The 25,697-nt window shown below is 41.8% G+C and overlaps 1 protein-coding gene across 1 annotated transcript; it reads left to right on the top strand.

Annotated features, from left to right (window-relative positions):
• The first annotated feature begins 9,510 nt into the window (after positions 1-9,510).
• On the top strand, positions 9,511-22,986 carry WSB1 (WD repeat and SOCS box containing 1). The gene is made up of 9 exons (XM_073315044.2): positions 9,511-9,661; positions 12,842-13,010; positions 14,125-14,393; positions 15,451-15,582; positions 16,052-16,152; positions 18,400-18,572; positions 19,951-20,064; positions 21,072-21,179; positions 21,845-22,986. The coding sequence occupies exons 1-9, from the start codon at positions 9,622-9,624 to the stop codon at positions 22,002-22,004; spliced, it is 1,266 nt and encodes a 421-aa protein (XP_073171145.1). The 5' UTR covers positions 9,511-9,621; the 3' UTR covers positions 22,005-22,986.
• The last annotated feature ends 2,711 nt before the right edge of the window (positions 22,987-25,697 follow it).

The following is a 25,697-nucleotide window of genomic DNA, read 5'->3' on the forward strand; positions in this document are numbered from 1 at the left end:
ATGATAAAACTTCTGAGAAACCAAAAGAACGTAAGAGAAACATGAACCCATTTTCTCTCTCAGTATTCCACTATGTAATTTTTCCACAGCACATGGACGCTATTTCATCCATCCTTTTCAGATTAACCCCTTAAATCTCAGACGCAAACAAAGTTACTAACGGCCATGGAAAACTGCTCAAGTTTTCAGCTAGAGGTGGATATTCTATAGGTACAGTAGGAGAGAAAGGAAATCACTAGTAAGAAGTGCTGGGGAGGCAGTATGATCTAGTGGACTGGGCTTCAGTCTGGGAGTCAGGAGACAGAGTCTATTTCTGGCTCTGCCACTGACCTACTGTGTGACCTTGGGCAAGTCACTTCATCTCTCTGTTTCTCCTCCCATCCTTTGTCTCTCTGGTCTGTTTAGATGGCAAACTGTTCAGGGCAGGAACTCTCTAACTATGTGCTGAAGGGAGTTAGGCATCCAACTGCCATTGAAATTCCATGGGTACTAGCACCTATCTTTCTTAACACCTTTCAAAATCTCAGCCTTGTTCCTTTTGGGAAGTCTCAAACCTTCCCTCTTCATGATGCTCGCTCAACTCCTGTACATAATCCTGCCCCCTCCATTAGATTCTTTCCCTTGATGAAGAGCTGGAACGTGGCTGGGCCTTGTGTGTGTGTGTGTGTGTGCAGGGCACAAGGAACCTTCTCCCCCTTTAACCAGGTAAAGATCTGGCTAGTGTGGCAATCCTTACTCACCTGGGTGTAGAGACTGGCCCCTGCTAGAGCTCATAGACCACACTGATGGGCGCAGTATAACAGTCTAAATAGAATGGGATGTTAAATACCCTGCAATACCCCAGTACAGGCCTTTGCCTTAATCCTAGCACAATCAGCCCTTACATCATTAAATGTGAGGAGCTGAATTCAGACCTCCTGCAAGTGGATGCAACGCCCATGGACTTCAATAGGAGCTGCGTGTACTGACTCCAGATCACAGTTTACTCCGCAATGTTTGCGTCAGTTCTGCAACCTAGAGCTCTGTCTGGCCATTTGAACAGGGGGTAGGGAGGAGGCAGCATCTGCAGCCAAATTACATGTGTGCCATTCATGTAATGATTTTTAAATGGCCAGTAGTGTGGCAAGGCATTACAATGAAGCGTGCTGTTCATTATTTGGACTGGGGAGACGGCTGAACAAAGACCCCCCCATGGAGGCCCAGGGCCACAAGAGGAAACTTTAAATGTTTAAGTCAGTGTCCAAGGGAAAGGGCTGTTGATCTTTCACAATTTCTGGCATTAATAAGTACTAGAGATTGTAGATTTGGGACACAGGGCTTTCAAAGCATGAATTCCATATTTGATAACGTTCTTTTCTGCCTTCCAACGGTTCTAGGCCTGAATGCAGGGGAGGGGGGAGAGAACTGGATGGAGCTGGCACCGGCTAGTACATTATCTCAGCCTTTCCTTGCTTCTGACATCAGTTTTCTCCGGAATCTGAACTTTCATTAAATCTGACTCTCCCTTTTTCTCCTCTGTGGCTTATGGACAAAAATAACTGTGGGTGTAGCTTTGCTCCAACGGTGTATGTGATCAGATGTTTAACAGGCTACTGCATACGTGCAATTCAGCCATTCAGATGCAATCAAACTCTTTCACAAAACTGCAGGGGGTAAAAAGGGAGGTTGTCTTGAGACTGCGCTGAAAATCAGGCACTAAGAGAACTGTGAATTGACCCATTACTGTGGAAATGGTGATGTTCACTCTGAAACCTAATGATTAACCATTGTGATTTTAATGCTATCCATTCCAGAGGTGGCCAACCTGAGCCTGAGAAGGAGCCAGAATTTACCAATGTACATTGCCAAAGAGCCACAGTAATACGTCAGCAGCCCCCCATCAGCTCCCCTCTGGCTCCCAGTGCTTCCCGCCCCCCGGCAGTCCCACCAATCAGCAGCGCCTCCTGCTCCCTCCCCACACCTCCCGATCACCTGTTTCGTGGCATGCAGGAGGCTCTGGGGAGGAGGCGGGAGAAGAGAGGGCACAGCAGGCTCAGGGGAGGGAAGGGGTGGAGTGGGGGCAGGGCCTGTGGCAGAGCCAGGGGTTGAGCAGTGAGCACCTCCCGGCACATTGGAAAGCTGGCGCCTATAGCTTCAGCCCCGGAGTCGGCGCCTAGACAAGGAGCCGCATATTAACTTCTGAAGAGCCGCATGTGGCTCCGGAGCCACAGGTTGGCCACTCCTGGTCTACTCCATTGCTGGTCATTTTAGTAGAAACCATCCAGTTATGCTGCGGTTGTGGGTAAATAGTGAGTATCACCACTTTTCCTCTGGACCTGCTATTCCTTTCCTCCCATTCCCTGCCCCAATGGACCAGCAAGAGTTGATCCAGGATACCTTTCCCCCCTCTCCTTCTCCTCCACATGGCCTTCACTTCCAGCAGCAACAGAAACAGAGGAGATAGCCAGGTTGGATCTGCCAGCAGTCGCCACCAGAGTACATACTGTTTTTTAATAAAGCCATACCACCAAGCCATGTGTACAGCTGCACAGATCAGCCACCTGGATCTCACTGGCATGACCTGTGCTCTGCACTCCCTCTTGGTTATCACTTGTTGTGTTTGGTCTATAGATTGTAAGCAATTTGGGGGCAGGGACATAGCACCCTGCCTACCTATAGCACAGGGCTATACATATGACAATTATTACTGAGCCAAATTCTGCAGCATGCTGTGTCCTTTTCCTCTAGGGTCCATCTAGGCAGCCAAACAACCAGGATTAACAGAAGAGGCCATGAGATAGATGCACTGCTGGTTCATGCACAAGAAAGCATGGTTCTCAGTGATGGACGTCTGCCAACAGAAGGCTATAGTAACGCAAGGTGGCCAACAACCACCACCCCGCTGAGGGGCCTGCAGACAGCTACGCAGTGGGCAATACTGACCAGGGAGGTGGCATGCCCAGAGTGGCTGCTACATCTCATCCTTGGTGCACCCTCCACCAGTGTGCCTCTTAGGGCAGTTATGGTGGGACTCACACCTGCCCTCCCTGGGCAGGGCAGCAGAAGAAACACCACCTGCCCTCCTCTAGGGGTAAATCCGCATTACCACCACCATGATACAGGAGGCTTTAATGATGGAGAGAAGAATTAGTTGCAACTCCCTGCACCAGTGAGGATGCAATCCAGCCCATAGGCCATATCTTCTGATCTGGTGAGCACTACTTTACCCTCCTCCTAGCAGTCTGTCCAGCTTTTTCTCCTCCCTTTTTGAAGCTGAACCAATCTCTATGGAAGCAGCAGGATCCCATCAAGGCCCTTAAGATCCCCTAGCCTTTGCTTGCATTTGTCGGTCTAATAATTCATTGAGTGAGCCATGAAAACGTCAGCAAGGACAGTTACGAGAAATCTAAATCAACCCAACTTTGGACTCTAAAAGTCCAAAGGAAGAAACAGAAATGAGACGTGCCCAGATTCAGTGGGTCAGTAAATAAGAAAAGTAAATAAATAGAAGCTGGTGCTTTAATGGCATCAGAAAGAGCCACGCAGGCTGGACCTTAGAAAGTAACGTTGGCTGCCCGCCTGCCTCAAATGTAAACTCCCTTTTTATTTGTGATAGTTCGCTGCAACCCGTAACTTCTTGACAGAGGCTGACAGGGGAATATGGCACTGAGCTCATTAACTTTCAAGCTGAACAACACTACGCAGAGTTGGCAGCTGTGTCTGAAAGGAAAGATAATGGAAAAAGCATAAATCACCCTGAGCCATTGCACAGCCAGCCTCCTAGGCTCATGCAACATGTGACTGTACGGGGTATGCAAGCTGCTTCCACCCTGCCTAGTCCATCCCTGACCCTGCCTAATCGGCAAAGGAACAGTGACAGTCATCTCTGAAGAGAGTCCAGGGTAGCTCATTGTAAGCCAAGGAAAGTAACCATGGCAGGGATTTGAAGAAGGGAAGTGGTGGATTCTCCGTCTCTTGAAGTTTTCGTATGAAGACTGGATGCCTTTCTGGAAGATCTGCTTTAGTCAAACACAAGTGATTGGTCTCAGTACACAAGTAACTGGATGAAATTCTCTGGCCTAAGTTATAAAGGAGGTCAGACTAGTTTGTCTATTAGTCTCTGCTGACCTTAAAATCTGTGAATCCAACGAAAAGGAGAATCCTATGGGGGAGGGACATCAGATGGTGGGGGGATACATATGGATATAATAAAAGAACTTGAGAAGAATATCACTTCTCTTAAAAATCCTACACAAGAATAGCAGGAAACCCACAGGCTCGATAACACTGCCAAAACTGTGTTACTTGTTTCCTCTTTTTGCCTTCATTTAACAGCCCCACAAGGTAAGCAAACACAGTCAGCAGCCTTCTTCTGGCTGTGTAGGGGCATGCAAATCCTCAGCAGTCTTCCAAAGTGAGTAATCTCAAGCTACGTGATGGCCCAGTTCAAACATTCATAGCTTATGAGTAACTCCAGTGACACTTCATGTTATTTACCTGACATTTGGGAAAAATTAAGTGGTTAAGTGAGGATAGATGTTCAGGGCTTTTCCATCTCCAAACAGCATGAAGAGACTTAAATGACCCAGACTTTGTGCTGCTTGTAAAGTATCATGTCTAGTGGTCGGACCACAGGGCAGGGAGTCGAAGCCCCTTCTTCTTTTCCTGCCTTTGCCAGTGCACTAATATTAGGGTTTGTCTACACTTCAAACAGCATAGTTAATCCACCTCCCCAATAGGGAGAAGCTAGGCCAATGGAAGTTTTCGTTGATCTAACACTGTCTCGACTCGGGGTCAGGTCGTCTTAACTTGGCTGCTCGGGGGTGTGGATCTTTCACATTCTTGAGTGATGTTGCTGGGTTGACCTAACTTTTTAGTGTAGATCAGACCTTAGTAAAGTCATTTAGGTCTTGTATACATGGTGGAAAGTTACCAGCATAGCTATCACAGAATAACTATTCTGCAATGGCTATTCCAGTATAATTTAGCTATGCCAGTATAACTCCCCTATGTGGATACTATTCCAGATTAAAAGTAATTTTATTCTGGAATAGAATGTCCACACAGGGAGCTATTCTGGTTTAGCTACAGTGGAATAATTATTCTGTTGTAGCTGTGTCAATCAGTTTCCCCAGATAGACAAGCCCTGAAGCTCTGCCCCACTTTCCTCATCTGTAAAACAGGGATAATAATACTTACAGTATTCTGAGGTCCTCAAATACAAGATACTATGGAAAAGTATTATTTAATCTGAGCTCTTTGAAAACCTTGCTGCACAAACTTCTTTCCAGCAGAATTTAATGGTGCCCTTTGAGCTGTCAGGGTAGCGTCTGTTTGTTGCATCTTTAAGTACGAGAGAATGTGTTGGAGCCAGTTTTGGCACTATTGGCTCAATGTAATAGAAACTCTGAAAGGTACTTTGTCCGATGAATGTAGTTTCTTTCCATGTTCAGCAGGGCCAAGAAGGCTCAGAGACGAATGGTGAGGTTCAGCTATGCTGGCACTTCTAAAAGTGCTACCTGAGGACATCAGGAATCTCTCCCCATTGGAGAAGCAGCATCTACTTCCATCTACTAGAAGTGTAACATGACACTGGCGGTGTTGGGATAAATCATGGCAAAATCAGGACGGGGAGCAGAGATTTAGGAAGAAGGAGAACCTAGTGAAGAAACTAAAATGATTGACAGCCCTGGTGAGTAGCATGAGATGAGGGACCAAATTGCTAAAGTGAACAGAGGCCAAAGGAAGGGGCCATGCAGCCTTTAGAAGAGAGAGAGAGAGTTTGGAGATACAGAAGGAGAGAGACAGGGGAAAAAAGGAGGAGGAAGGGACAGAGAGGGGAATGGATGGATGATTAAGGAAGAGCAACAAAAATGATTAGGGGTGTGGAACGGCTGCCATGTGAGGCGAGATTAATAAGACTGGGACTTTTCAGCTTGGAAAAGAGACGACTAAGGGGGGATATGATAGAGGTCTATAAAATCATGACCGTTGTGGAGAAAGTAAATAAGGAAGTGTCATTTACTCCTTCTCATAACACAAGAACTAGGGGCCACCAAATGAAATTAATAGGCAGCAGGTTTAAAACAAACAAAAGGAAGTATTTTTTCACACAATGCACAGTCAACCTGTGGAATTCCTTGCCAGAGGATGTTGTGAAGGCCAAGACTATAACAGGGTTCAAAAAAGAGCTAGGTAAGTTCGTGGAGGATAGGTCTATCAGTGGCTATTAGCCAGGATGGACAGGGATGGTGTCCCTAGCCTCTGTTTGCCAGAAGCTGGGAATGAGCAACAGGGGATGGATCACTTGGTGATTACCTGTTCTGTTCATTCCCTCTGAGGCACCTGGCATTGGCCACTGTTGGAAGACAGGATACTGGGCTAGATAGACCGTTGGTCTGACCCAGTATGGCTGTTCTTATGTTCTTATGTCAGGAAGAGTGAGATGTAACCCTGTGGTCCATTTCTCCCCACACAGGGTATAAACAAGTCCCACTGAGCTTAACTATAAATTCTGGTTCAAAATTTTACCATTTCCCCAGACTGCACATTAGACTATAAAGCAGGGCAAGGAAAGGCTGAAGACGTACACTTATCAATGGTTGGGAAATATGAAATCAAGGGCCCCTGTTAAAATCCTATAGCCATGGATTCCACAACACAGTCACAAAAGATTAAAGCCACTTTTTGTTTAGATATTGCCTTGCAATTTCATAGACATCAAAGATTTCATAATCTGGCTGGAAAAGTTAAAAAAATAATGGAGACAACACCCATCCTACTCATCCAGGTAGGAATGTTACTGCTGCCCTTAGGATATTTAGGCATCTAAAGAGCATGTCTCCTCTTATCCCATATAGATGCTATCCAATTTATGAACACAAGCTCACTATGTCTTCACTGAAATAGTGATAGAAAGCATATTGGCTGACATAATATCATAGTTAGGGTTTCCAGGCTACAAGTTAGGATGCATGAGAGAGAGGTTTTTATGTCCACTGTGAATCCTGCTGTTTTGGGGGGATCGGTTACAAAGCATAAGTCTCTTGACACAGTTAAAACATGGTTCAGTCTTGCAGCACAAATAGGACTTAACTGCTTTAAAGGTGTTTCTGAAGCATGTTACAGCATTGGGCATTAGCAAGGCTGCAATACAGTTCAATCTCACCTACCCTGTAAGACTGAATTATGTGGAAAGGTAACTGTGTCATAAATGGATCTCATAACACAATGGGGTTTAGAACCATTGACTCAACAGATAAGCTTATTTTGAAGGCAATTTGTAACATGGCTGACTTCACACATGATTCATGTTCGCCCACAACAAGATGAACTCATGGTACAGACATTTTTACCCTGATTAGATAACAGCTGTAATGTGCGTGACAGGCTGCAGGTGGGTTCTAACAGGGTTTGTCTACTGTGTAGATGCAGAATTGCTTAACCAAATCTGTGTAACCGGTTTAGCCAATGTGGCAGTTCCCTGGGTCTTTTTGAAGGAGGACATCTTTAATAAAAAACACCCACATTTTTCAAGACTGCCTTCATACAAGCATCATCGTGCAGCGCAGTGAACGTAGGTGAGCCAACATGCCTGTGGTAAGAAAAATTCTGCTCAGAGGGTCGCACTGAAGTCGTTAGCTGTATTCATGTCAGACAAGATTCCACCTATACTGCAAAACAAAACACGCTAGAGCTGGTCAAAGCATTGTCACACACCCCTCCCCTTCAATATGACTTTGGTTGACTGAGAGGTGTAAATGGGAACGAACTGTGTCCAGGAGTCACACTACAAGCAAGGCTGGGTCCTTGCTAGACTCCAAGATAGTTTGGTCCCATCTGCACTGCAAGAGTGAACCATGTTTTAATGATGTCAAGGAACATACCTGTCATAATCAGGTTCCCTGAAATGGTTGATTTTTGTAGAATCTGGGTCCCAACATGGTTCTATGTATAGGGTAGACACGGCTCGACAGAAAGAGTGTGGGGGAACTGAATCTTAGGGTGATGACCTGGAAGTAATGGAAAAAAGAATCAGTATACTGTAACAATACATTGGGAGGGTGTCTGGAATCATCTGATTGCAGTGCAGTCACAAAGGATTAGAGCTAAAATATGAGCTGAGATTTAACAAAACAGTTTAGGAATATAAATTACATTAGGGAAAAAGCATTAGAGTAGAGTCACTTAATGGCAAGGACAGTAAATAGTGCAAGACGGAAGGCATCTTGTGAACCATCAGTACTGCTCTTGAGAGCTATGAAAAAGGGAGACATTATTCCAGTTATTGCTCTCCCTCAAGCAAACCAGAGAAAGGAGGGACAGCAAAACTGACAAAAAGTTAACCAGACAGAAAGAGGTATAGAAAGAAAGAGGTATACAAAGGGAATGTATAAGAAAGGACAGCAAGGGAGAAAAAAGAGTGAAGAAAGGTAATAACTGAATTTATAAATTAAAGACTAATTTGGCTGAGTTTAATTGAAAAGCAAGAGATGATTCTAGTTTTGTCTGGCTCCATAGAAACTCTACCCCTTTGATTCTCTGGTAGGATAAAAAGCACATCTCACTCAACCAATGAAACACAAGATAGTATTTCACCATCAGGGGAAAAAAGATCTCATTGGCGGAATGCACCTTGAGAGGAGGCCTCTGCCTGTTTAGCCTACCTTGGGCTTTTGTCCCTAAGTGGGACCTCTTTCCAATGTCCATTTGAACAAGGAAAACAATATTCAATTCCAGAAGCTGTTGTGAAAATTTAGCCCTTGAAATCTATTCCTCCAGGGACTGCTTGTCTAACTTCCCGACTTGCAGGTAAAGAAGGCTGCTTGCATGGAAAAAAAATTTACAGGTGCAAAATACAAGCCCAATTTCAGAGAATAGTTTGGGGCCATTTAAACAAGATGGCTTGTAAGACCACATTTCTCAGATTTTATTTGATTGTTCCTCGTTCAAATGTTCCTAACACGAGTCCTATCATGAACTATAATTTTATATTTGCATTACAAGCAGCCCCAATAAGGATCAGTTCCCCCTTGTATCAGGTGCTGTACATAACCCTAAGAAAACACAGTCCCTGTCCTGGAAGGTTTACAGTCTGGCCATGGTTCCTGCCCTAGCCAGGACTTATTTTCGTGTCAGCTTGTCCAAACTTTGGTTCTGTGCCTAGTTCTGTCCCTGGTCCAAGCCCTGGTCCTGCCCCTTGGTTCTGGTCCAAGCCCTGGTCTTACCCCGGATTCTAGCACAAACCCTGCACCTCATCCTGCCCTCAACTGCAACCCCCTGGTTCTGCCCAAGCTGTGGCTCTGCCCCGTACTCCCATACAGGACGCGTCGCGTCTCCCCCCATGGAACGGTTAAATGGTTTCAACCAGGGCCGCGGCCGCCCCGTACTCCCCGAGGTGGAGCTGCCTCACAGCAGCGAGGCGGGGATTGCGGGGGGTGCGCCACGGCGCTCGTGGCTCCGCCCCCTGGATGGGGCGTGGCCTGCAGGCCCTGGCCCCGCCCCTACACCACATCCCCGGACGCGGCGGCCATTTTGTCTCAGTGTCGGTCCTGCCTAGCGCAGCGGTGGTCGTTCGTGCGGTCGGTCAGTCCCGTAGCGCCCCGATCTCTGTCAGAGCCGGTCCGAAGGGCGGCTCCGTAGATGGCCAGCTTTCCCCCGAGTGTCAACGAGAAGCTCATCGGTGAGAGCCGGGGTGGAGGGAAGGTAGCGTCTGCGGGGTCGGGGCGGGAGGACTGCGAAGGGGGGAATGGGCGGGGTGGGGTACAGACGGGGAGGTGGGTATGGGGGGGAGATACTCTTGGGGGGGTGGGAGAAGTGGGTATGAGGGGGTCCTGGGGAGGTGGGCTGGGGGGTTGGGTTGAGTAGAGTGTGGCCACAGGTGGGGAGGTGGGAATGGGGTTGGGGGGAGTGTGGGGATGGGGGGGTCGTGGAGGAGGTGGGTTGGGGGGAGTGTGGGGATGGGGGGGTCGTGGAGGAGGTGGGTCGGGGGGGAGTGTGGGGATGGGGGGGTCGTGGAGGAGGTGGGTCGGGGGGGGAGTGTGGGGATGGGGGGGGTCGTGGAGGAGGTGGGTCGGGGGGAAGTGTGGGGATGGGGGGGTCGTGGAGGAGGTGGGTCGGGGGGGGAGTGTGGGGATGGGGGGGGTCGTGGAGGAGGTGGGTCGGGGGGAAGTGTGGGGATGGGGGGGTCGTGGAGGAGGTGGGTCGGGGGGAAGTGTGGGGATGGGGGGGTCGGGGGGGAGTGTGGGGATGGGGGGAGTGTGGGGATGGGGGGGTCGGGGGGGAGTGTGGGGATGGGGGGAGTGTGGGGATGGGGGGGTCGGGGGGGAGTGTGGGGATGGGGGGAGTGTGGGGATGGGGGGGTCGGGGGGGAGTGTGGGGATGGGGGGAGTGTGGGGATGGGGGGGTCGGGGGGGAGTGTGGGGATGGGGGGGATGGGGGGGTCGTGGAGGAGGTGGGTCGGGGGGGGGAGTGTGGGGATGGGGGGGTCCTCCACTGGAGGGAAGCCAGTTAGTGAGGGGACTGGTTTCAGAGGGGTAGCCATGTTAGTCTGTATCAGAAAAAAACAAGGAGGAGTCCTTCTGGCACCTTAGAGACTAACAAATTTATTTGGGCATAAGCTTCCGTGAGCTAAAACCCACATCTGATGAAGTGGGTTTTAGCCCACGAAAGCTTATGCCCAAATAAATGTGGTAGTCTCTAAGGTGCCACAAAGACTCCTTGTTGTTTTAGTGAGGGGGGAATCTCTGGAGAGATTGGGGGGCATACAAGCATCCTTGATTCCACTAGGGTGAAATGTTGTTGGGTGGTGAGAGGGGCCTTGCCAAGAGTTTGAGAGTGGATGGTGAGATGGGGTGTGGATACCCAGGAGGAACCCAGGTGGTGTTGGCTATTAATAAGGTGTGAAGGTACTATAGGGTTCCAGCTATGTGGTTGCAAAAGATAAAAGCTATAAGCCTCCTTAGAATCTATAATGTGGTCTTTGTTTTGGGATGGTCCAGCCAGTGCCTATGGGGGCAAAGGTTTTGACCACATTATGGAGCATCTTGAGATGCCTTAGGGTGGAGGGGAGAGAGATACAGTATGTACTCCATGGCAGGGGGAGGGACACGTAGCTACAGAGGACTTTTTCAGACCATGCATGTCAACTCCTCCATTTAACTTGATGCGGCAGTCTTGATTGGCAAAGTCTTTGTCCTTGCCTTTTCAGTTTTGAAATAAGAGGTGGCTGGTAGTTGTGTGAAATCATAGAAATACAGATTTCAGTCAATGTATTAAGTAAAAAATGGATTGTTTGTCTGAAAACCTGGTTCTTTTTGTTAAAGCTATGTATTTCAGTCACTTGGTAAAAAAAAAAAAATGCGGCGTATATATAATAGTGCACATTTTATGTGAAGGTTTATTTTTGGTAATACAAAAAAAATCCCAACAAAACCTGCAGATAAGGATAGCAAGGGATTTCTAATGGGGGAAAAAAAGGATAATATATGAGATACTTTGTTTAGCTATTTTGGACACTTTCTACTGGTGATTTTTTAAAATAGTTCCTTTTTAAGACACAAAACAATGTATCAATACATATTTTCACTGTTACCAGTGTTGATTTCTTTTTTGGGAACAGTCAGTAGCTGCCATTGCATGTGTTGGGTTTCTCATGTACTCACAGAAACCCCTCCCTCCTGTATGAATACTGACAGCACGTGAGAAACCAGCCTGGGGCGGTTATCCCGTCATGAAGGGCAGGGCTGTTGCACAATTCCTTCCATTCATATTAGGAAGGCACAAGCTGGAGCAGCAATTGATATTGAAGTAGGAACGTTGTAAATCCATAACAAATACTTGCATGTTTAATAAACACTTTAAAAATTTCATCATAACCATGTGTGATATTTTTCTACCCCTTCCTTTTAAATTTGCATTTGTAAAAATGGACTTGATAAGCATCATTTTGTCCTCTTAAATCTGGCTGGTGTAATGAGGACAATAAAACTGCCCCTCCACTTAAATTGGAGCGAGAAGATATTCTTTGTTCGAGTCGAGTAAATAAGAATAAAAATATTTTTATTCTTCTGATTGCCTGATGCTAGGTTCTTCTGTTATACTCACTAGAAATGAGTAGAAAATTTGGTATAAAAATCTCTCTGTTGCCTGACAATACATCAGTGGTGGTGTTTTGTTTATGTGGGCTGATGAGACATAATGTAACTAACGTTGCACACACTTAATGTTAAATTAAAAATTTCACCAAGTAAATTTTCTATTCAGCTCTACTGAAAATATTTGCTTGAATTGCAGAGAGGCAAATTTTGGTGCTATCTGTAATGCTGGAGGTTAGAGTAGTTTAAATAATAGTTTCAACAGACTCCTAAATGACAGGTTTCAGAGTAACAGCCATGTTAGTCTGTATTCACAAAAAGAAAAGGAGTATTTGTGGCACCTTAGAGACTAACCAATTTATTTGAGCATAAGCTTTTGTATGCGTCCGGTGAAGTGAGCTGTAGCTCACGAAAGCTTATGCTCAAATAAATTGGTTAGTCTCTAAGGTGCCACAAGTACTCCTTTTCTTTTAGACTCATAAATGAGATTTCAGCTGGGTTCATATTAGCTTGAGATGTGGTTTTCCTGTTGGTTATTTAAGTACATTTTTGCTGTTTAATGACCTGAAGTTTTTGCAGTCGCTACTAAGGAAGACTTTAAATGAATTTATTGTGACACAGCCATTTTTCTAGCCAAAAATTACTTTAACTTGTGTCTGATTTAAAGCCAAAATATCAGCAGAAATATCTACATTGTTGGTAATAAGTTTAAAATATGCTGAATCTCTTGTTCACATTTTAAATGGGATTTCCTTTTTGTTTTTTAGCAAGATCACGTCCTATAGGAGAACTCTTAGCCCCAACATCTCCTTTTGATAAGAAGTGTGGACGTGAAAACTGGACTGTTGCCTTTGCACCTGATGGATCTTACTTTGCGTGGTCACAAGGACATCGCATAGTAAAGCTTGTTCCCTGGACTAAATGCTTTAATAACTTGTAAGATTAAAAATTGTGCTGTTTGATATCAAATTCACTTTCTCCTATTTCTTCATTTTGTAAAAGAAATGTGCGGTGACCTGCAAATAAATAAACATGATGGTGTGCTGTTTTTGCTTCTTTAAGATGTATAAATGAGAGATTGGTTTATTTGGGTTTTTAATCTATACGTTGTCTTGATTTTTATATAAATAGGAGGAGTGTATGGACAAAGCGAGAACTAGTGATACCACAAGTGAAAGACAGACTTGTGCAATGAGAGAGGAAGTGATTTTAAACGTGTACTTTTTAACACTAGATCAACTTCCTGAAACACTCAGAGAGAAGCTCTTTTAAAAGATTCAGATAGCCTACCTCTTCAGTTGAGGACTGAGAACTCCCACTCCAGTTCTTTGCTTCTCCAACAACATCAGGAAACATGACCTTATATTCTTGACATCTCTCAGCTTAAAAAACAAGCAGAATATTGTCAGCATTTTTTTCAGCACATCGTAAAAAAAACAGCACATTTTTGTTTCATTTGCAGGTCGCTTTTATGTCCATCTGGAAGTTGGTAAATTACATCTTTGATTGACAGCTGCATATCCCTGTATAGCAAATGCATTTTCTCTGCACTGTGCTCAGTTTATTAAGTCTAGTGTGCAGGCTTATCTCTTACTAGGATTTTTCTAATTAAATGTGTTTTGAAGGGCGTATTGGTGAGTTGTAGCAGAACAGAAAGGATCCCTTCCTGCCCCATCTTTTATATAAAAAAACAATTCAAATACTTAACTGTAATATAAATTCAGATTCTCACTAAAATTTTCAGTTTAAGTATAGCATTTAAAATGTTCTTTCATGAAGGGTTAAAGAAGCTAACTGCTCCGTACAGAGGCAGAATTAGGCAACTCAAATTTATTGTTGTAATGAGAAGAGTTTGCCATATCTGAAAACCACCTTCACAACTGAGGAACAAGGGACAGTCATTTTAAAATCTTAAGTGAAGGTATTAATTTTAGATACAGTGGCAATATGTACATTATGACTGCCCATAGATTTATTGAAATAAAATACTCAGTTAATTATGTTTATAGAGTAAAGCTTATTCTTTCTAAAATTCTGACTTGTTTTACAGCTTGTTGCATGGCACAAAGAATGTTGCAAATTCAGTCAATACAAGACTGTCAAGAGAGAACAGTGATGGTGGTCAAAAAAATAAGCCTTGTGAGCATATAATAGACTGTGGTGATATAGTCTGGAGTCTTGCTTTTGGGTCTTCAGTGCCTGAAAAACAGAGTCGCTGTGTGAATATAGAATGGCATCGGTTCAAATTTGGGCAAGATCAGCTTCTGCTTGCAACTGGCTTGAACAACGGGCGCATCAAAATATGGGATGTATACACAGGTACAGGAGCTTGTTCAAATGTATGTCTTGCCATTGTCATTTAACAATGCAGCATTGTAGCTCTATCATAAACTAGAATAACTAGATTCTAAATCTATTGGTTTATGAATGCTAATTTGAAAAGTGCAGTTAAAGTGAACTAACTTAGGCCTAAAAATAGAAGGGACTGTTGCAACTACAATTGTACAAAAGAAATGGTTTGAAAAGAGAAATGGTTTAGTTTGCGCTTCAGCGTCTCCAGGCTAAGATGGCAGGTTACATACCAAACCACCACTGTCTTGTTATTGCTTTGTGAAATCTCACCTGAAATGGACTTCAGAAGTGTCATTTGGGTGTGGCGGAGAACGGGGCAGCATAGGGAAAGAAATACTAGTTTAGTCCTCGGTCCATAAAAGTATGTGAGTATGTGCTTGACTTGAGGCTCTTGAATTTTTTTTTAAAGCAAAACACAGCATTCCAGGTAGGGAAGAGTTTTCTTTAGTACTTTGGTTATGGGGAAGGTTTTTTGGTGGTAATTGTTTCCCCCACTTTTTTTTAATAAGCAATACTAATCTGGTTAAGATAGGCTGACAGTCCTAACCTTTGAAGCTGCAAGGGAGAAGGGGATCCTGCAATCTAATTTGTAATTACCATTATATTGGGCCGCAACTAATTCCTGGTCACTGAGCAATGACATTACTTAATGAATATTAGGGAAGTTGCTATTGGAAAAACTTGCTATTTGAAGTTAAGAAGAAAACCATGCATTCATCTAAAGTTAAAAGGTAATTCACTTAGATTAGTTCTCAGACATTTAATCTTGTTAGTGTATAGATTTTAGAAGTTTAGCTTTTCCAGACCTAGTCAGAGTTGAAAGATTAAATACATCTTATCGCTATGAAGTATGTATACAAGATTAATTTCTTTGCATATTTTAGATATATCTGTGCTCTAGCCAGTCTCCAAAAGTAGACAAGGAGGAAGGAATTTTATCTTTAAGCTTTGTTTGTGGGCATTTAATTTGAGTAAAAGAACTGCTATGCACTTTCTCTTAATTGGTATCGTTCTTGTGCAACAGGAAAACTCCTCCTTAACCTGATGGACCATACTGAAGTGGTCAGAGATTTAACTTTTGCCCCAGATGGCAGCCTGATATTAGTATCTGCATCGAGAGACAAAACGCTGAGAGTGTGGGACCTGAAAGATGATGGTACAGTTTTATTTGGTGGTGGTTTTTTTTTTGAAAATTCACCTGTTGGGAGAGCATAGAGTAATCTTTCTGCAGTTGTCAGCAGTAATATCCATGTATATTTTGGATTTTTAAATCTTTATTGACCTCAGCCCCCTTCTAGTAATCATTTAATCTTCATCCCATATAGTGCAGACTATATTTACCCCTCGGCAAGGAGCATGTATTTGAGGTTCAGCAGCCCTTTACAGTGGTATGTGTGCTGACCCTGCTGGTCAAGGTACAGAGTTCTGAGGCCATTTCAATATGGCAGGTAACTTTTATACAGCCAGAGTCTCTTTAAAACAAAAAAGCAGTTTAGAACAACCGTACAGTGTCTCTTCCAAAAAATCTCTTGCATAAAATGTTAAATAAAACTGGATTTGGACTATTCCTGGGGGTTACTAATCTGGAACTAATACTCCTAGTTTTGCCATTTTTTTCTTTGCAGGAAATATGATGAAGGTATTAAGAGGGCACCAGAATTGGGTGTATGGCTGTGCTTTTTCTCCAGACTCTTCCATTCTGTGTTCCGTTGGAGCCAGTAAAGCAGTATGTGTCAGAGTTTCTTGTTCCTAAGTTTATACTTGAATTGTGCATATAATCACTTTAAATCTAAGTAACAAATAAAGCTTGTGCTCGGTGTCATGAACTTCTAATGTTTTTATGATGATGCAAGAAGTTGCATGAAAGAAATTGAAGTAAACTACCTAAGATGCCTTCATATACTGATTTATGAACTGAGAACTTGCACTGCTTTTAGTTGGAGAAACTTTAAGCATCCTTTGAAGTAGCTTGCACATCTGCATCTGTTCATAAAATAAAAACCAAGGAAAGTAAAACGTGTAGTGTTAAGAATGGAAGATTTAGGCTAACGTTTTCATCAAATTATCTTGCTGTTGATTTTATCCTTTCTATTTCCTGCTCAATTAAAAGGACTTTTCAAAGTCTGAGCTGGTCATGGTCTCTTCTACTGAACAAAAATGTTTCTACATATTCTCAAATACAACTAGCACTCATATGTCTAAAACATCTAGAATGAAGAACAGCATATTGGTTCTGTTTCCATCTGTATTCTAATGTCCTGCTAGAGAACTGAAAGCAGTGCAGGTAAAGCACGTTTTACAATAAACTGCTCTTCTTGGCACTGAAAATCTGAGTGTAAAATAGAGGAAAGGGAAAAGACTAGTATATACTTTCTATTAATAGTATACTAAAGTTAATTGATTAGCAAAACCATAATTAATGTGAACATTGAAGACTAGTAGCTAGGATAATTGTTAGAATGCATTTTATATTTAAAAAAAAAAAGTTTGGTAAATTAACAGTTCAGATTTGATAGAGAACAGTTTAGTCCTTTAAAATAGAACAGATGTGGATGTATTCATTGATATTTTTAGGCTGTGTGTTTTCCATAAGCTTCTTGCTTTCCCTGTCACAGGTGGTGGCAGCAATATTGGTGTGATTGAGGTTAAGCTGGCACCACTCACACAGGCGCACAATGGTGTTAGCTGGGCAGAAAGAGTGGCATCTCTGGCTACCAGGCTGGGGGCGAACTTTACCATAGGACGAAGTAACCTTGCATTCGACTGCAAGGTGTACTGTACGTACGCAGGTGCTGGTTGATGTCCACTTTCTGCTTTTTTCTTTCTTTCTTTTTATTTTTTTAATTTTCACAGCAGTGAAACCCATTGACTCCTAAAACTTAAATTTTATTTTCCAGTTTTATGGAATGTTGGGGTCTTACTAGTGAAACTGGTCAACATGATACTTCTGACTGACTTAAAAATGGTTTCATTTTAGTAAAGTGTGTGAGGCACTAATACTATTTTCTTTGGTTAAACTTAAGTTGTTTGCATTTTATCTGTCTGAGATATTGTTAGTATTTAATCTGCAAGTAAAATTGTACGGGGCGGGGGGGCCGGGGAGACCTAAAGAGCACTAACAGGGACAGATTTAATATATAGTTTTATACCCATAAATCGTTAGCCTATTTTCTGTAACATTACATTAAAACATAGTAGAGCCTTCATATTAAGATATTCTGCACAGTCTTCAGTGCAGTTTTATATGATGTAGAACTGCATGTAAAATCCCCCCAAATTAGAATTATACTCATACTTTACCAATTTCTGTAGTAAGATTTACAGTAAGCTGGGTAAATCACAATACTCAAATGTTTATTTGTTGATATGATAAAACTTAAGATGCATAAACTTTTTTTAATAATGTGGTTAGACTTCCTTGTTATGTTGCCAAAGACATTTCTTTTGGCTGTGAAAATTCTCTTTGCTTGCAGTATCTGTTTCTCTTCCTAGGCTGAAGTTGGTGATCCAAGCGTATTGTAAACAAGTGATCTTAAACTCAAAGGGGATGCCACTGGAGTAACAATATGTTAACCTTACTTTTTCTGTCTGTATATTTCTTAAAATTTTGGTAGTTACTGAAAAGAGGGGACTGTAGTGCTTAACCCTATTTATTTCTGTGTATTTTAATAAAATAGTTTCGTAATACATGGATTTCAGTAAAACTACGTGGTTAAATTGCATTGCCTTTCTTATATTTTGGCTTATTTTTTAAATAACATTTAACAAACTTAAGTTAGAATTTGCATGTCTGCTTTAATATTTTTAAAAACTGATTTTAATCAGAGTATGACACGAGCATATTTCTTAATTGTAGTAATTTATAATGCTTGATTTAATATAATCCTAAGTAAAACTAGCAGACAGTTAAGAAATGTAAATGCTGCACTGGGTATCTGAGCAAAAGCTATAACATTAGCTTTTCTAATTTCAGGTTTTTCTTTGGGATATGGATAAGTACTCCATGATTCGTAAACTAGAAGGACATCACAATGATGTTGTAGCTTGTGAGTTTTCCCCTGATGGAGCTTTACTGGCTACTGCATCTTACGATACTCGAGTTTATGTCTGGGATCCCCATATTGGAGTTATTTTAATGGAATTTGGGTAAGCAGAGTATTTAAATGTGTTCATTTTTAGTTCCCTCCTGGAATTTACAAAAGGATCTGACCACAGTTTATACCTAATGAAAATGCAAGGAGTGACAAAGTTATGGAATTGTTGCATGCTTGGATTTAATAAGATACGATGTCAAATAACTAACTCGGTTAAAGTTTTATTTATTTAAGACAATCAGGCAATACTTTAATATAGCACTATCCTGGAAGGAAACATAGTTCCAGCTCTCTGTAACTGGAGAAGTAGTGACAGCATATTTCAATTCACATCTAGAAGGGAAGAGTTTTGGGGAAGTTAGTTATAGGATGTGAGACACAGATTTCAAATCCAGTCATCATTACTGACAGCTGTGGCAACCAGCAATTCCTAATAAGTTAAAAATATCTTTCAATGGGTTATTTCATTCATCACAAAATATCTGCAATAATAAATACCTTTATCGGTCACAGAATGTAATTGGATCATAAGCACCCCTTATCAATTACCCTGTCTTGTTTATTATAATGTACTTCTGTAGACATCCTTCATTAGTTGAGAAGGGTCCCTTCCTGGACAACTGGACTTTTACGAACTGAGAGGAGCAGGGAATAATTAGATAGAGCCCACTACTTGATTAAGTTGCTGAGCATTGGTCACACACTCAATTCAGTTTAAGAACAGACACTGAGGCCTTAGAATCCAGACACACTTTGGCTAATACAGCACGGATTCTGGGAGTATTCAATAAACAAAGAATTGAGTTTAACATACACAAATCATAACCGGTTAATCTTTTCTAACAGAATTGCTAAAATGGTTCAAGATCTTATAAAAATCTAAGGTATGCCCGTTAATTGGAAAGAGAATGCAGGGGAGTGGACTAGATGAACTCTTGAGTTCCCTCCCAGTTCCATGATTCTTATTTGGTTTGCTTGACTAGTAAATGAGAAAAAAACTCAGCTTTGGACAGTAGAAGGTGAGAGAAGTACCATATTGGCACCAAATAGTAAGATTTTAGTCCCTGGGAGAAAACTGCTCTATCTCGTAGTTATTAAATTCCCCTGTTTTAAAATGTGGAAGATTATTTTTGAGATGAACAATTAGCTCGAAACTCAGTTCTGGGAGAGTACTTCCTCTGTAATTGAAAATGCGTAATTCAAGACTTTGGTGCTTTAAAGCCTATTAGTGGAAGTGTCTTCAGTATATAACTAATACTGTGGTGTCCTTTGTAGAGCTCTGCAGCAGTATCTCTTAATTCATACTACAGAGACAAATGTAAAAAAAAAAAAACAAAAAAAACTCTTGAGGTCTATCATGGATCATGCTAACAGAAACTCCTACATAGTTTTCAGTGGTTATGCTGTTAACTGAGCCTGTCTGTCTACAGGCATCTGTTTCCTGCTCCGACTCCAATATTTGCTGGGGGAGCGAATGACAGATGGGTGAGATCTGTGTCTTTTAGTTATGATGGACTGCATATTGCAAGCCTTGCTGATGATAAGTAAGTATGAGGAAAGAGTTGTCAGACTCTTGCTTCTTCCCAGTAATTAAAAATTCCTTGTACTACGCACAACTTACTTTTTTAAACTGAGAACTGTGACTGACTGCTAGTACCAATGCATTGCTGTCTGAATGATGGTTTACAATGATGTTGTAAAACTGTCTCCCATAGCCATATAAAATAAACAAGAGATGGTGTACAGGGTAGATGACTTAAATAGCATTATAAATATACAAACAGATCTGTAAAAGGGTGGAGAAATAAAGGCCCTCTATTTGGCTTGATTTCAATAAATCATTGAAATAGCGTGCTTCTGTGTCTGGTTGAATGATGTTTTTTCGAGAAAAAATGAACCACTATGGTTACTTGGGTCATCCTGTTTTACTTTTGTACTTGTGTATGGTTTTGTTAATGATGACTGACACAGTCAATTTTTAAAATAGACGATTTTGAAGATAGGAAAGGCATCCTGTCGAAGACAAGAAAACACTTTACCTTGTTTTGGTAGCTTGCTAAAATGAATACTGAGAACTCCTAGCAGAAAAAACAACTGCTAGAGTTTTGAGACTCAGTCTACTCTTTCAGATCATTTGGCTGCAGTAACTTAATTTTTTTTGCGTGCTGTTACTTAGTCTGTAGTGTCTATTGCAAACTCTTCAAACGATAGTCACTTACTTTATATTTCTTTAGAATTGGTATCTGTGTGATGCACAAATATAAAGTTATATTTGACTATATCAGTGGCTTTCAACCTGTGGTCCATGGACCCCTGGGGATCTGCAGACTGTTCAAGATTTCCAAAGGAGTCCATGCCTCCATTTGAAATTTTTTAGGGGTCTGCAAATGAAAGGTTGAAAACCACTGGACTACATGACAGCAGGTGAAGACAGTACATTATAAATACCTACATATATTTTTCTTTCTCAGGTTAACACTTCATAAATTATTGTACTGCATTAAAGAAATTGGTTACTGTGCCTTTAACAGCTGACTTTTTTTCCTTCCAGAATGGTGAGGTTCTGGAGTATCGAAGAAGATTATCCTGTACAGGTTGCACCTTTGAACAATGGGCTTTGCTGTGCCTTTTCTACTGATGGCAGTGTTCTAGCTGCTGGGCAAGTATACCGCTAATAAATCCTACATAACGCTTATGCAGTTAGTAGTCATCCTCAAAGGACTTTGCAAATGTTAACTAACAGTTCTAGCTTCCTCATTTCTAAATGCCATTTTGTTGCTTTTGATTGTTTGAAGGAGGGATCAGAGCTTAGTCAAGCAAGCCTTGAGTTCAACACCACCAAGAGTTTAACAAGCATAGTCTCACTTTATTTCTCTTTAGTATTTAGGGAATGATCAAGCAAGCCACAATTGTGGGTCTGACCCATATACACTGCAACAGCACAGTGCAAGTGCTGTGAAAGCCCTTTAGCCATCCAGGGTAGAATTCTCCTTGTGCAAGTACGGCACTAGGCAGCCCTGCACAGGCCCTTTGAATTCCCTCGCATACTGCACTGCTATATCTAGTCTGAGCAGCTCGGTGTCTGCTGCCACCATAGCTTGAGAGAGACCTGAGTGAGATCTGCTGAGTGCTTTTTCAGCCCCAGCCCAAAATCCCAGGAGCAGAGCATGCAATCTCAACTATGCTATCTAACATCTGGAGTTAGAGAACAAATAGTTTGGAGGAGAGGATTTCTCTGGCCTTCTCCCAACTATCGAAGTATAAGGGTGTGCAATTCTGAAAGTAATTCTGTGGAATAATTGACTTTTGTGTGTTTGTGTGCAGAACGCATGATGGAAGCGTGTACTTCTGGGCAACTCCAAAACACGTGTCCAGTCTTCAACACTTGTGTCGCATGGTGATTAGAAGAGTGATGCCTACTAGCCAAGTCAGGAACCTGCCTGTCCCTTCAAAAGTGATGGAGTTTCTTTCCTACCTGACTTAAAAAAAAAATCCAAAAAACTCCAAATCCCTTGCATGTGACCAGTCTGCTGAAAATGGTAAAATTACTGGTACATTTTTACAACCTTCAAGCTTCAAACTCTACAAGTTTTCAAGATCTATTTAAATTTGGTACATCTAAAAAAATTGTCCTGCATTTTGACAATGGAGTTTTTAATATTTATAGAAAAATACAGTAGAAGTATTTCTGAAGTTCTCAAGACAATTTTCTAAAATCTAACTGTGAAAACATGTACATATGTAGATGTGTAAGCAGCTATGTGTTATCAGTGGACCTTTTAAATTGCTTTTCTGAGTCAGTGTACATCGTGTATATATTGTTTCTGTAGATCCATCAGTGCTGTAAAGCAGAAGGATAGCTATTATTCTGGGACACTGAGTTAGACAAATATTGATTTAAAGAAGCTTAACTGCTTTGTACGTACATACATTAGTTGGGGTTCAGGATGCTGATCCACAGATACAAAATTGTTTATTTTGTGGGGAGATACAGCTTAGTTTTCATTAGTGCTGATGTGTGGTTAAGAGAAGTAAGTTGAGTGAGGGATGGATTAGATAGAATATAAGTCCGGAACATCACTTCAATTAGCAAACATGTTTGTCATCTAAAGCAGGCCTAATTTTTGCAACAACAAAGGTTAAATTTAAACTCTGGGTTGTGATTAAGAAAAATATCCTTTAAATTTCTGAAATCTAACTACTGTATTGTTGCCTGGTATATTGTCTGTAATATGTGAAGTTTACAGACTTGTATTATTCTGTGACCCTAGAATATCTCTTGAGGGGGTGATATTGGATAACTGCCAAAGATAAGCAAAATGTTTGCTTCTGCCTTCTGTTATTTATCTGTACCGCAGATATAAAGAATGTATGCATTGCATAAAATGCCTGATTATATATATATATATATATATATTTTTTGTTTTTTTATTAAAGACTTGTACAAAAACCTCACTTTTCTGAAACCATGATGTCTGGTGCCTTTTTTGTATGCAAGGAGGTGTTGGTTATGAAAATAATTAAGTAGTTTTAGTGGAAATCTGTTAAACTATATTGTGATAATACTCTAAACCCTCAAGGGCATAGTACAGTGCATATAATGAAAGAGGGTTGGTAGTGTTAAACCACATGTCAGTATATCTGAAAGTATTGAAGTTTCTCAAAAGACCTTCGAAAGGTATGAAAGATACTCTTAGGACATGTGTACACCATACTTTTGTTGGCATAGCTGTGCTGACTAAAGGTCCTAGTGTACATGCAGTTTTACTGGCATAGGGGTGGCTTGGGGGCTGGAATAAACTCTACTAGTAACAGTGGTCTGTAAGTGATAGGATTAAAATTACTTATCGACAGAGTAGCAGAATTGCTCAATTATTGCACAATTACTGTACTGGGGTGTTAACTTCCAGCTCATGGCAATTTAAGGAAGAACAGTTTGATTACAAGACATCTGTACTGACTATAAGTGTTTGCAGTTCTAGTCTCTGTATCTTCTGTAATGGGATTTAGGGAACTGACCTATTGTAAGCCATTTACCTACATGGATGGGTGATAGAGGCAACTAGTAGAAAACAGCAAAAATGGTCCAAATGTATAGGAAAAGGTAAATTTTACTAGCTCGCTGGATTTTCAAAGGAATTGGCTGAATATGCTTTTTTTTTAAAGGTAACCTCTAGGCCTGATCACTTTAATCCAGTGTTTTTCAAACGCGGATCCGACCCAAAAGAGGTGTCACGAGGCTGTTGTAGGGGAGTCATGAGATCACAAAAAATATTGCCATGGGGAGGAGAGGTACAGTAGCTGCTGCCCTCCGGCCACCCAGCTCTGAAGGGAGAATGCCGCCAGCTGCAGCGCAGAAGTAAGGGTGGCAATACCATGGGTATGCTCTTATGAATAAGTACGGTAATTCGCTATCACTTTTTGGGGGTGGGGGGGGTCATCAGTCTGAAATACTTTCAAAGGGAAGACCTAGGAAAAAAAGTTTGAGAAGCCCTGCCTTAGTCAAATTAACATATCTACTACAAACCTATCGGCACTCACCCAGCCAGCTACTGAGAACTGTGCCGTCACACACTCTGATGACCTATTTGGCTTGTGTCCTAGTTCAAGTCCCATACTTTTGCATGCCACTCAAAACCGTTTTAGAGGATTTGAAGAAATCCAACTAGAAAAGGCCTTAACTCAGAAGGTATCGGAGCCTATTGTTTTATGTACTCATAATCTTCCAATCCCAATACGTTCTGAATTCCAAAGTCAGAGAGAAATATCCGATGAAGTGAGCTGTAGCTCACAAAAGCTTATGCTCAGATAAATTGGTTAGTCTCTAAGGTGCCACAAGTCCTCCTTCTCTTTTTGCGGATACAGACTAACACGGCTGCTACTCTGAGACTTTTTTAGGTACCACAATTTAAAAAAAAAAAAAAAAAATCAAACAATCTTAATGTAGTTGAAATGTTTGGGGTTTTTTTGGTCCTATAAGTGCTACTATGTCAAATTTGCCAGTCAAGGTCTACCAGGTTATTCTTACATTTTAAAAACTAACTTAAATGATGTAACTAGTTTAGATGGAGACAGTTATGCTCATTCTATGGAGAAGTACACAATTCCATTAACATCATGGTGCCAAACAAAATTGGTCAACCAATCATACGAGAGTAAAATACCTGTCAGCCGGACTTAATTGTACTGAATAAGTCGACTCTGAACTAATGAAATAGCAGCAGCTTTCTGAACAGTAATACAGTGACCATCTGTTGCTCTACTCCACCTGCATTTTTGTTTTGTTTACTGCAATTTCAATTAATCTAAAGCAAACAATACGAAGTAGGGGGCCTATAGCATCGGGTCTTGTGCCAAAATTCAAATGACAGGTTACTGGGGTTGCTGAAGACATTTGAGGTACAGAGCCTTTCTCCAGGAAAGATGTGACTTAGGTCTTTTGTAACCTACCAGTGTTAACACCTGGTAGCTGCTCCTATGGTCTATGTGAATTGAGTTGTTCATCTCTGTCCAGTTTCTAATAGCTAAGTAGATACTTGGCATTTGGCACAGATTCCCTGCTTACTGTTCTCACCAGGGAAGATCGCAAACCAGCAGCTCCTAAGGAGACTGAAGCTCCTGCTCCTAGACTTGCTCCCTGATCTCACGCTTGTTGCTATAGTGGCAAGTTTAGGGTATAAACTATAAGATTTTGCCAGCATAGCTGTACTGGTAAAAGTCCCAATCTAATATAAAAGTTGAGAAACCAGCATAAGCTATACTGTACTTTTATACTGATAGCATCTACATCAGGAGGGCTTGACTGGCTTAACTAGGATGACCAGATGCCCCGATTTTATAGAGAGAGTCCTGATTTTTGTGTCTTATATAGGCAGGACTGGCTCTCGGCACCAGCAACGCAAGTACATGGTTGGGGCGGCACAGTTCCAGGGGTGGCATTCCAGCCATCGTTTTTTGTTGGTTTTTTTTTGCTTGGGCAGTTGTGCTTTCTGAGCTTGGGGTGGCAAAAAACCTAGAGCCGGCCCTGTATTTTGGCTCTTATTATCCCCCGCTCCCTGTCCCGATTTTTCACACTTGTCTGGTCACCCTAGGCTTAACTATATTGATATAGTTAATTCAGCAAAACCTTTGTAGGGTGAACTAGGCATTACTCAACCACTGCTCATGCTGTATTAGT

The sequence above is a fragment of the Lepidochelys kempii genome, chromosome 17 (genome assembly GCF_965140285.1).
Source record: "Lepidochelys kempii isolate rLepKem1 chromosome 17, rLepKem1.hap1, whole genome shotgun sequence".
Classification (NCBI taxonomy): domain Eukaryota; kingdom Metazoa; phylum Chordata; order Testudines; family Cheloniidae; genus Lepidochelys; species Lepidochelys kempii.

Bases quoted from the DNA above. Each gene is read 5' to 3' on its own strand.
- WSB1 (XM_073315044.2), top strand. From the start codon at position 9,622: ATGGCCAGCTTTCCCCCGAGTGTCAACGAGAAGCTCATCG. The intron at 9,662-12,841 runs GTGAGAGCCGGG...TTTGTTTTTTAG, and splicing joins TGTCAACGAGAAGCTCATCG to CAAGATCACGTCCTATAGGA. The intron at 14,394-15,450 runs GTACAGGAGCTT...CTTGTGCAACAG, and splicing joins AATATGGGATGTATACACAG to GAAAACTCCTCCTTAACCTG.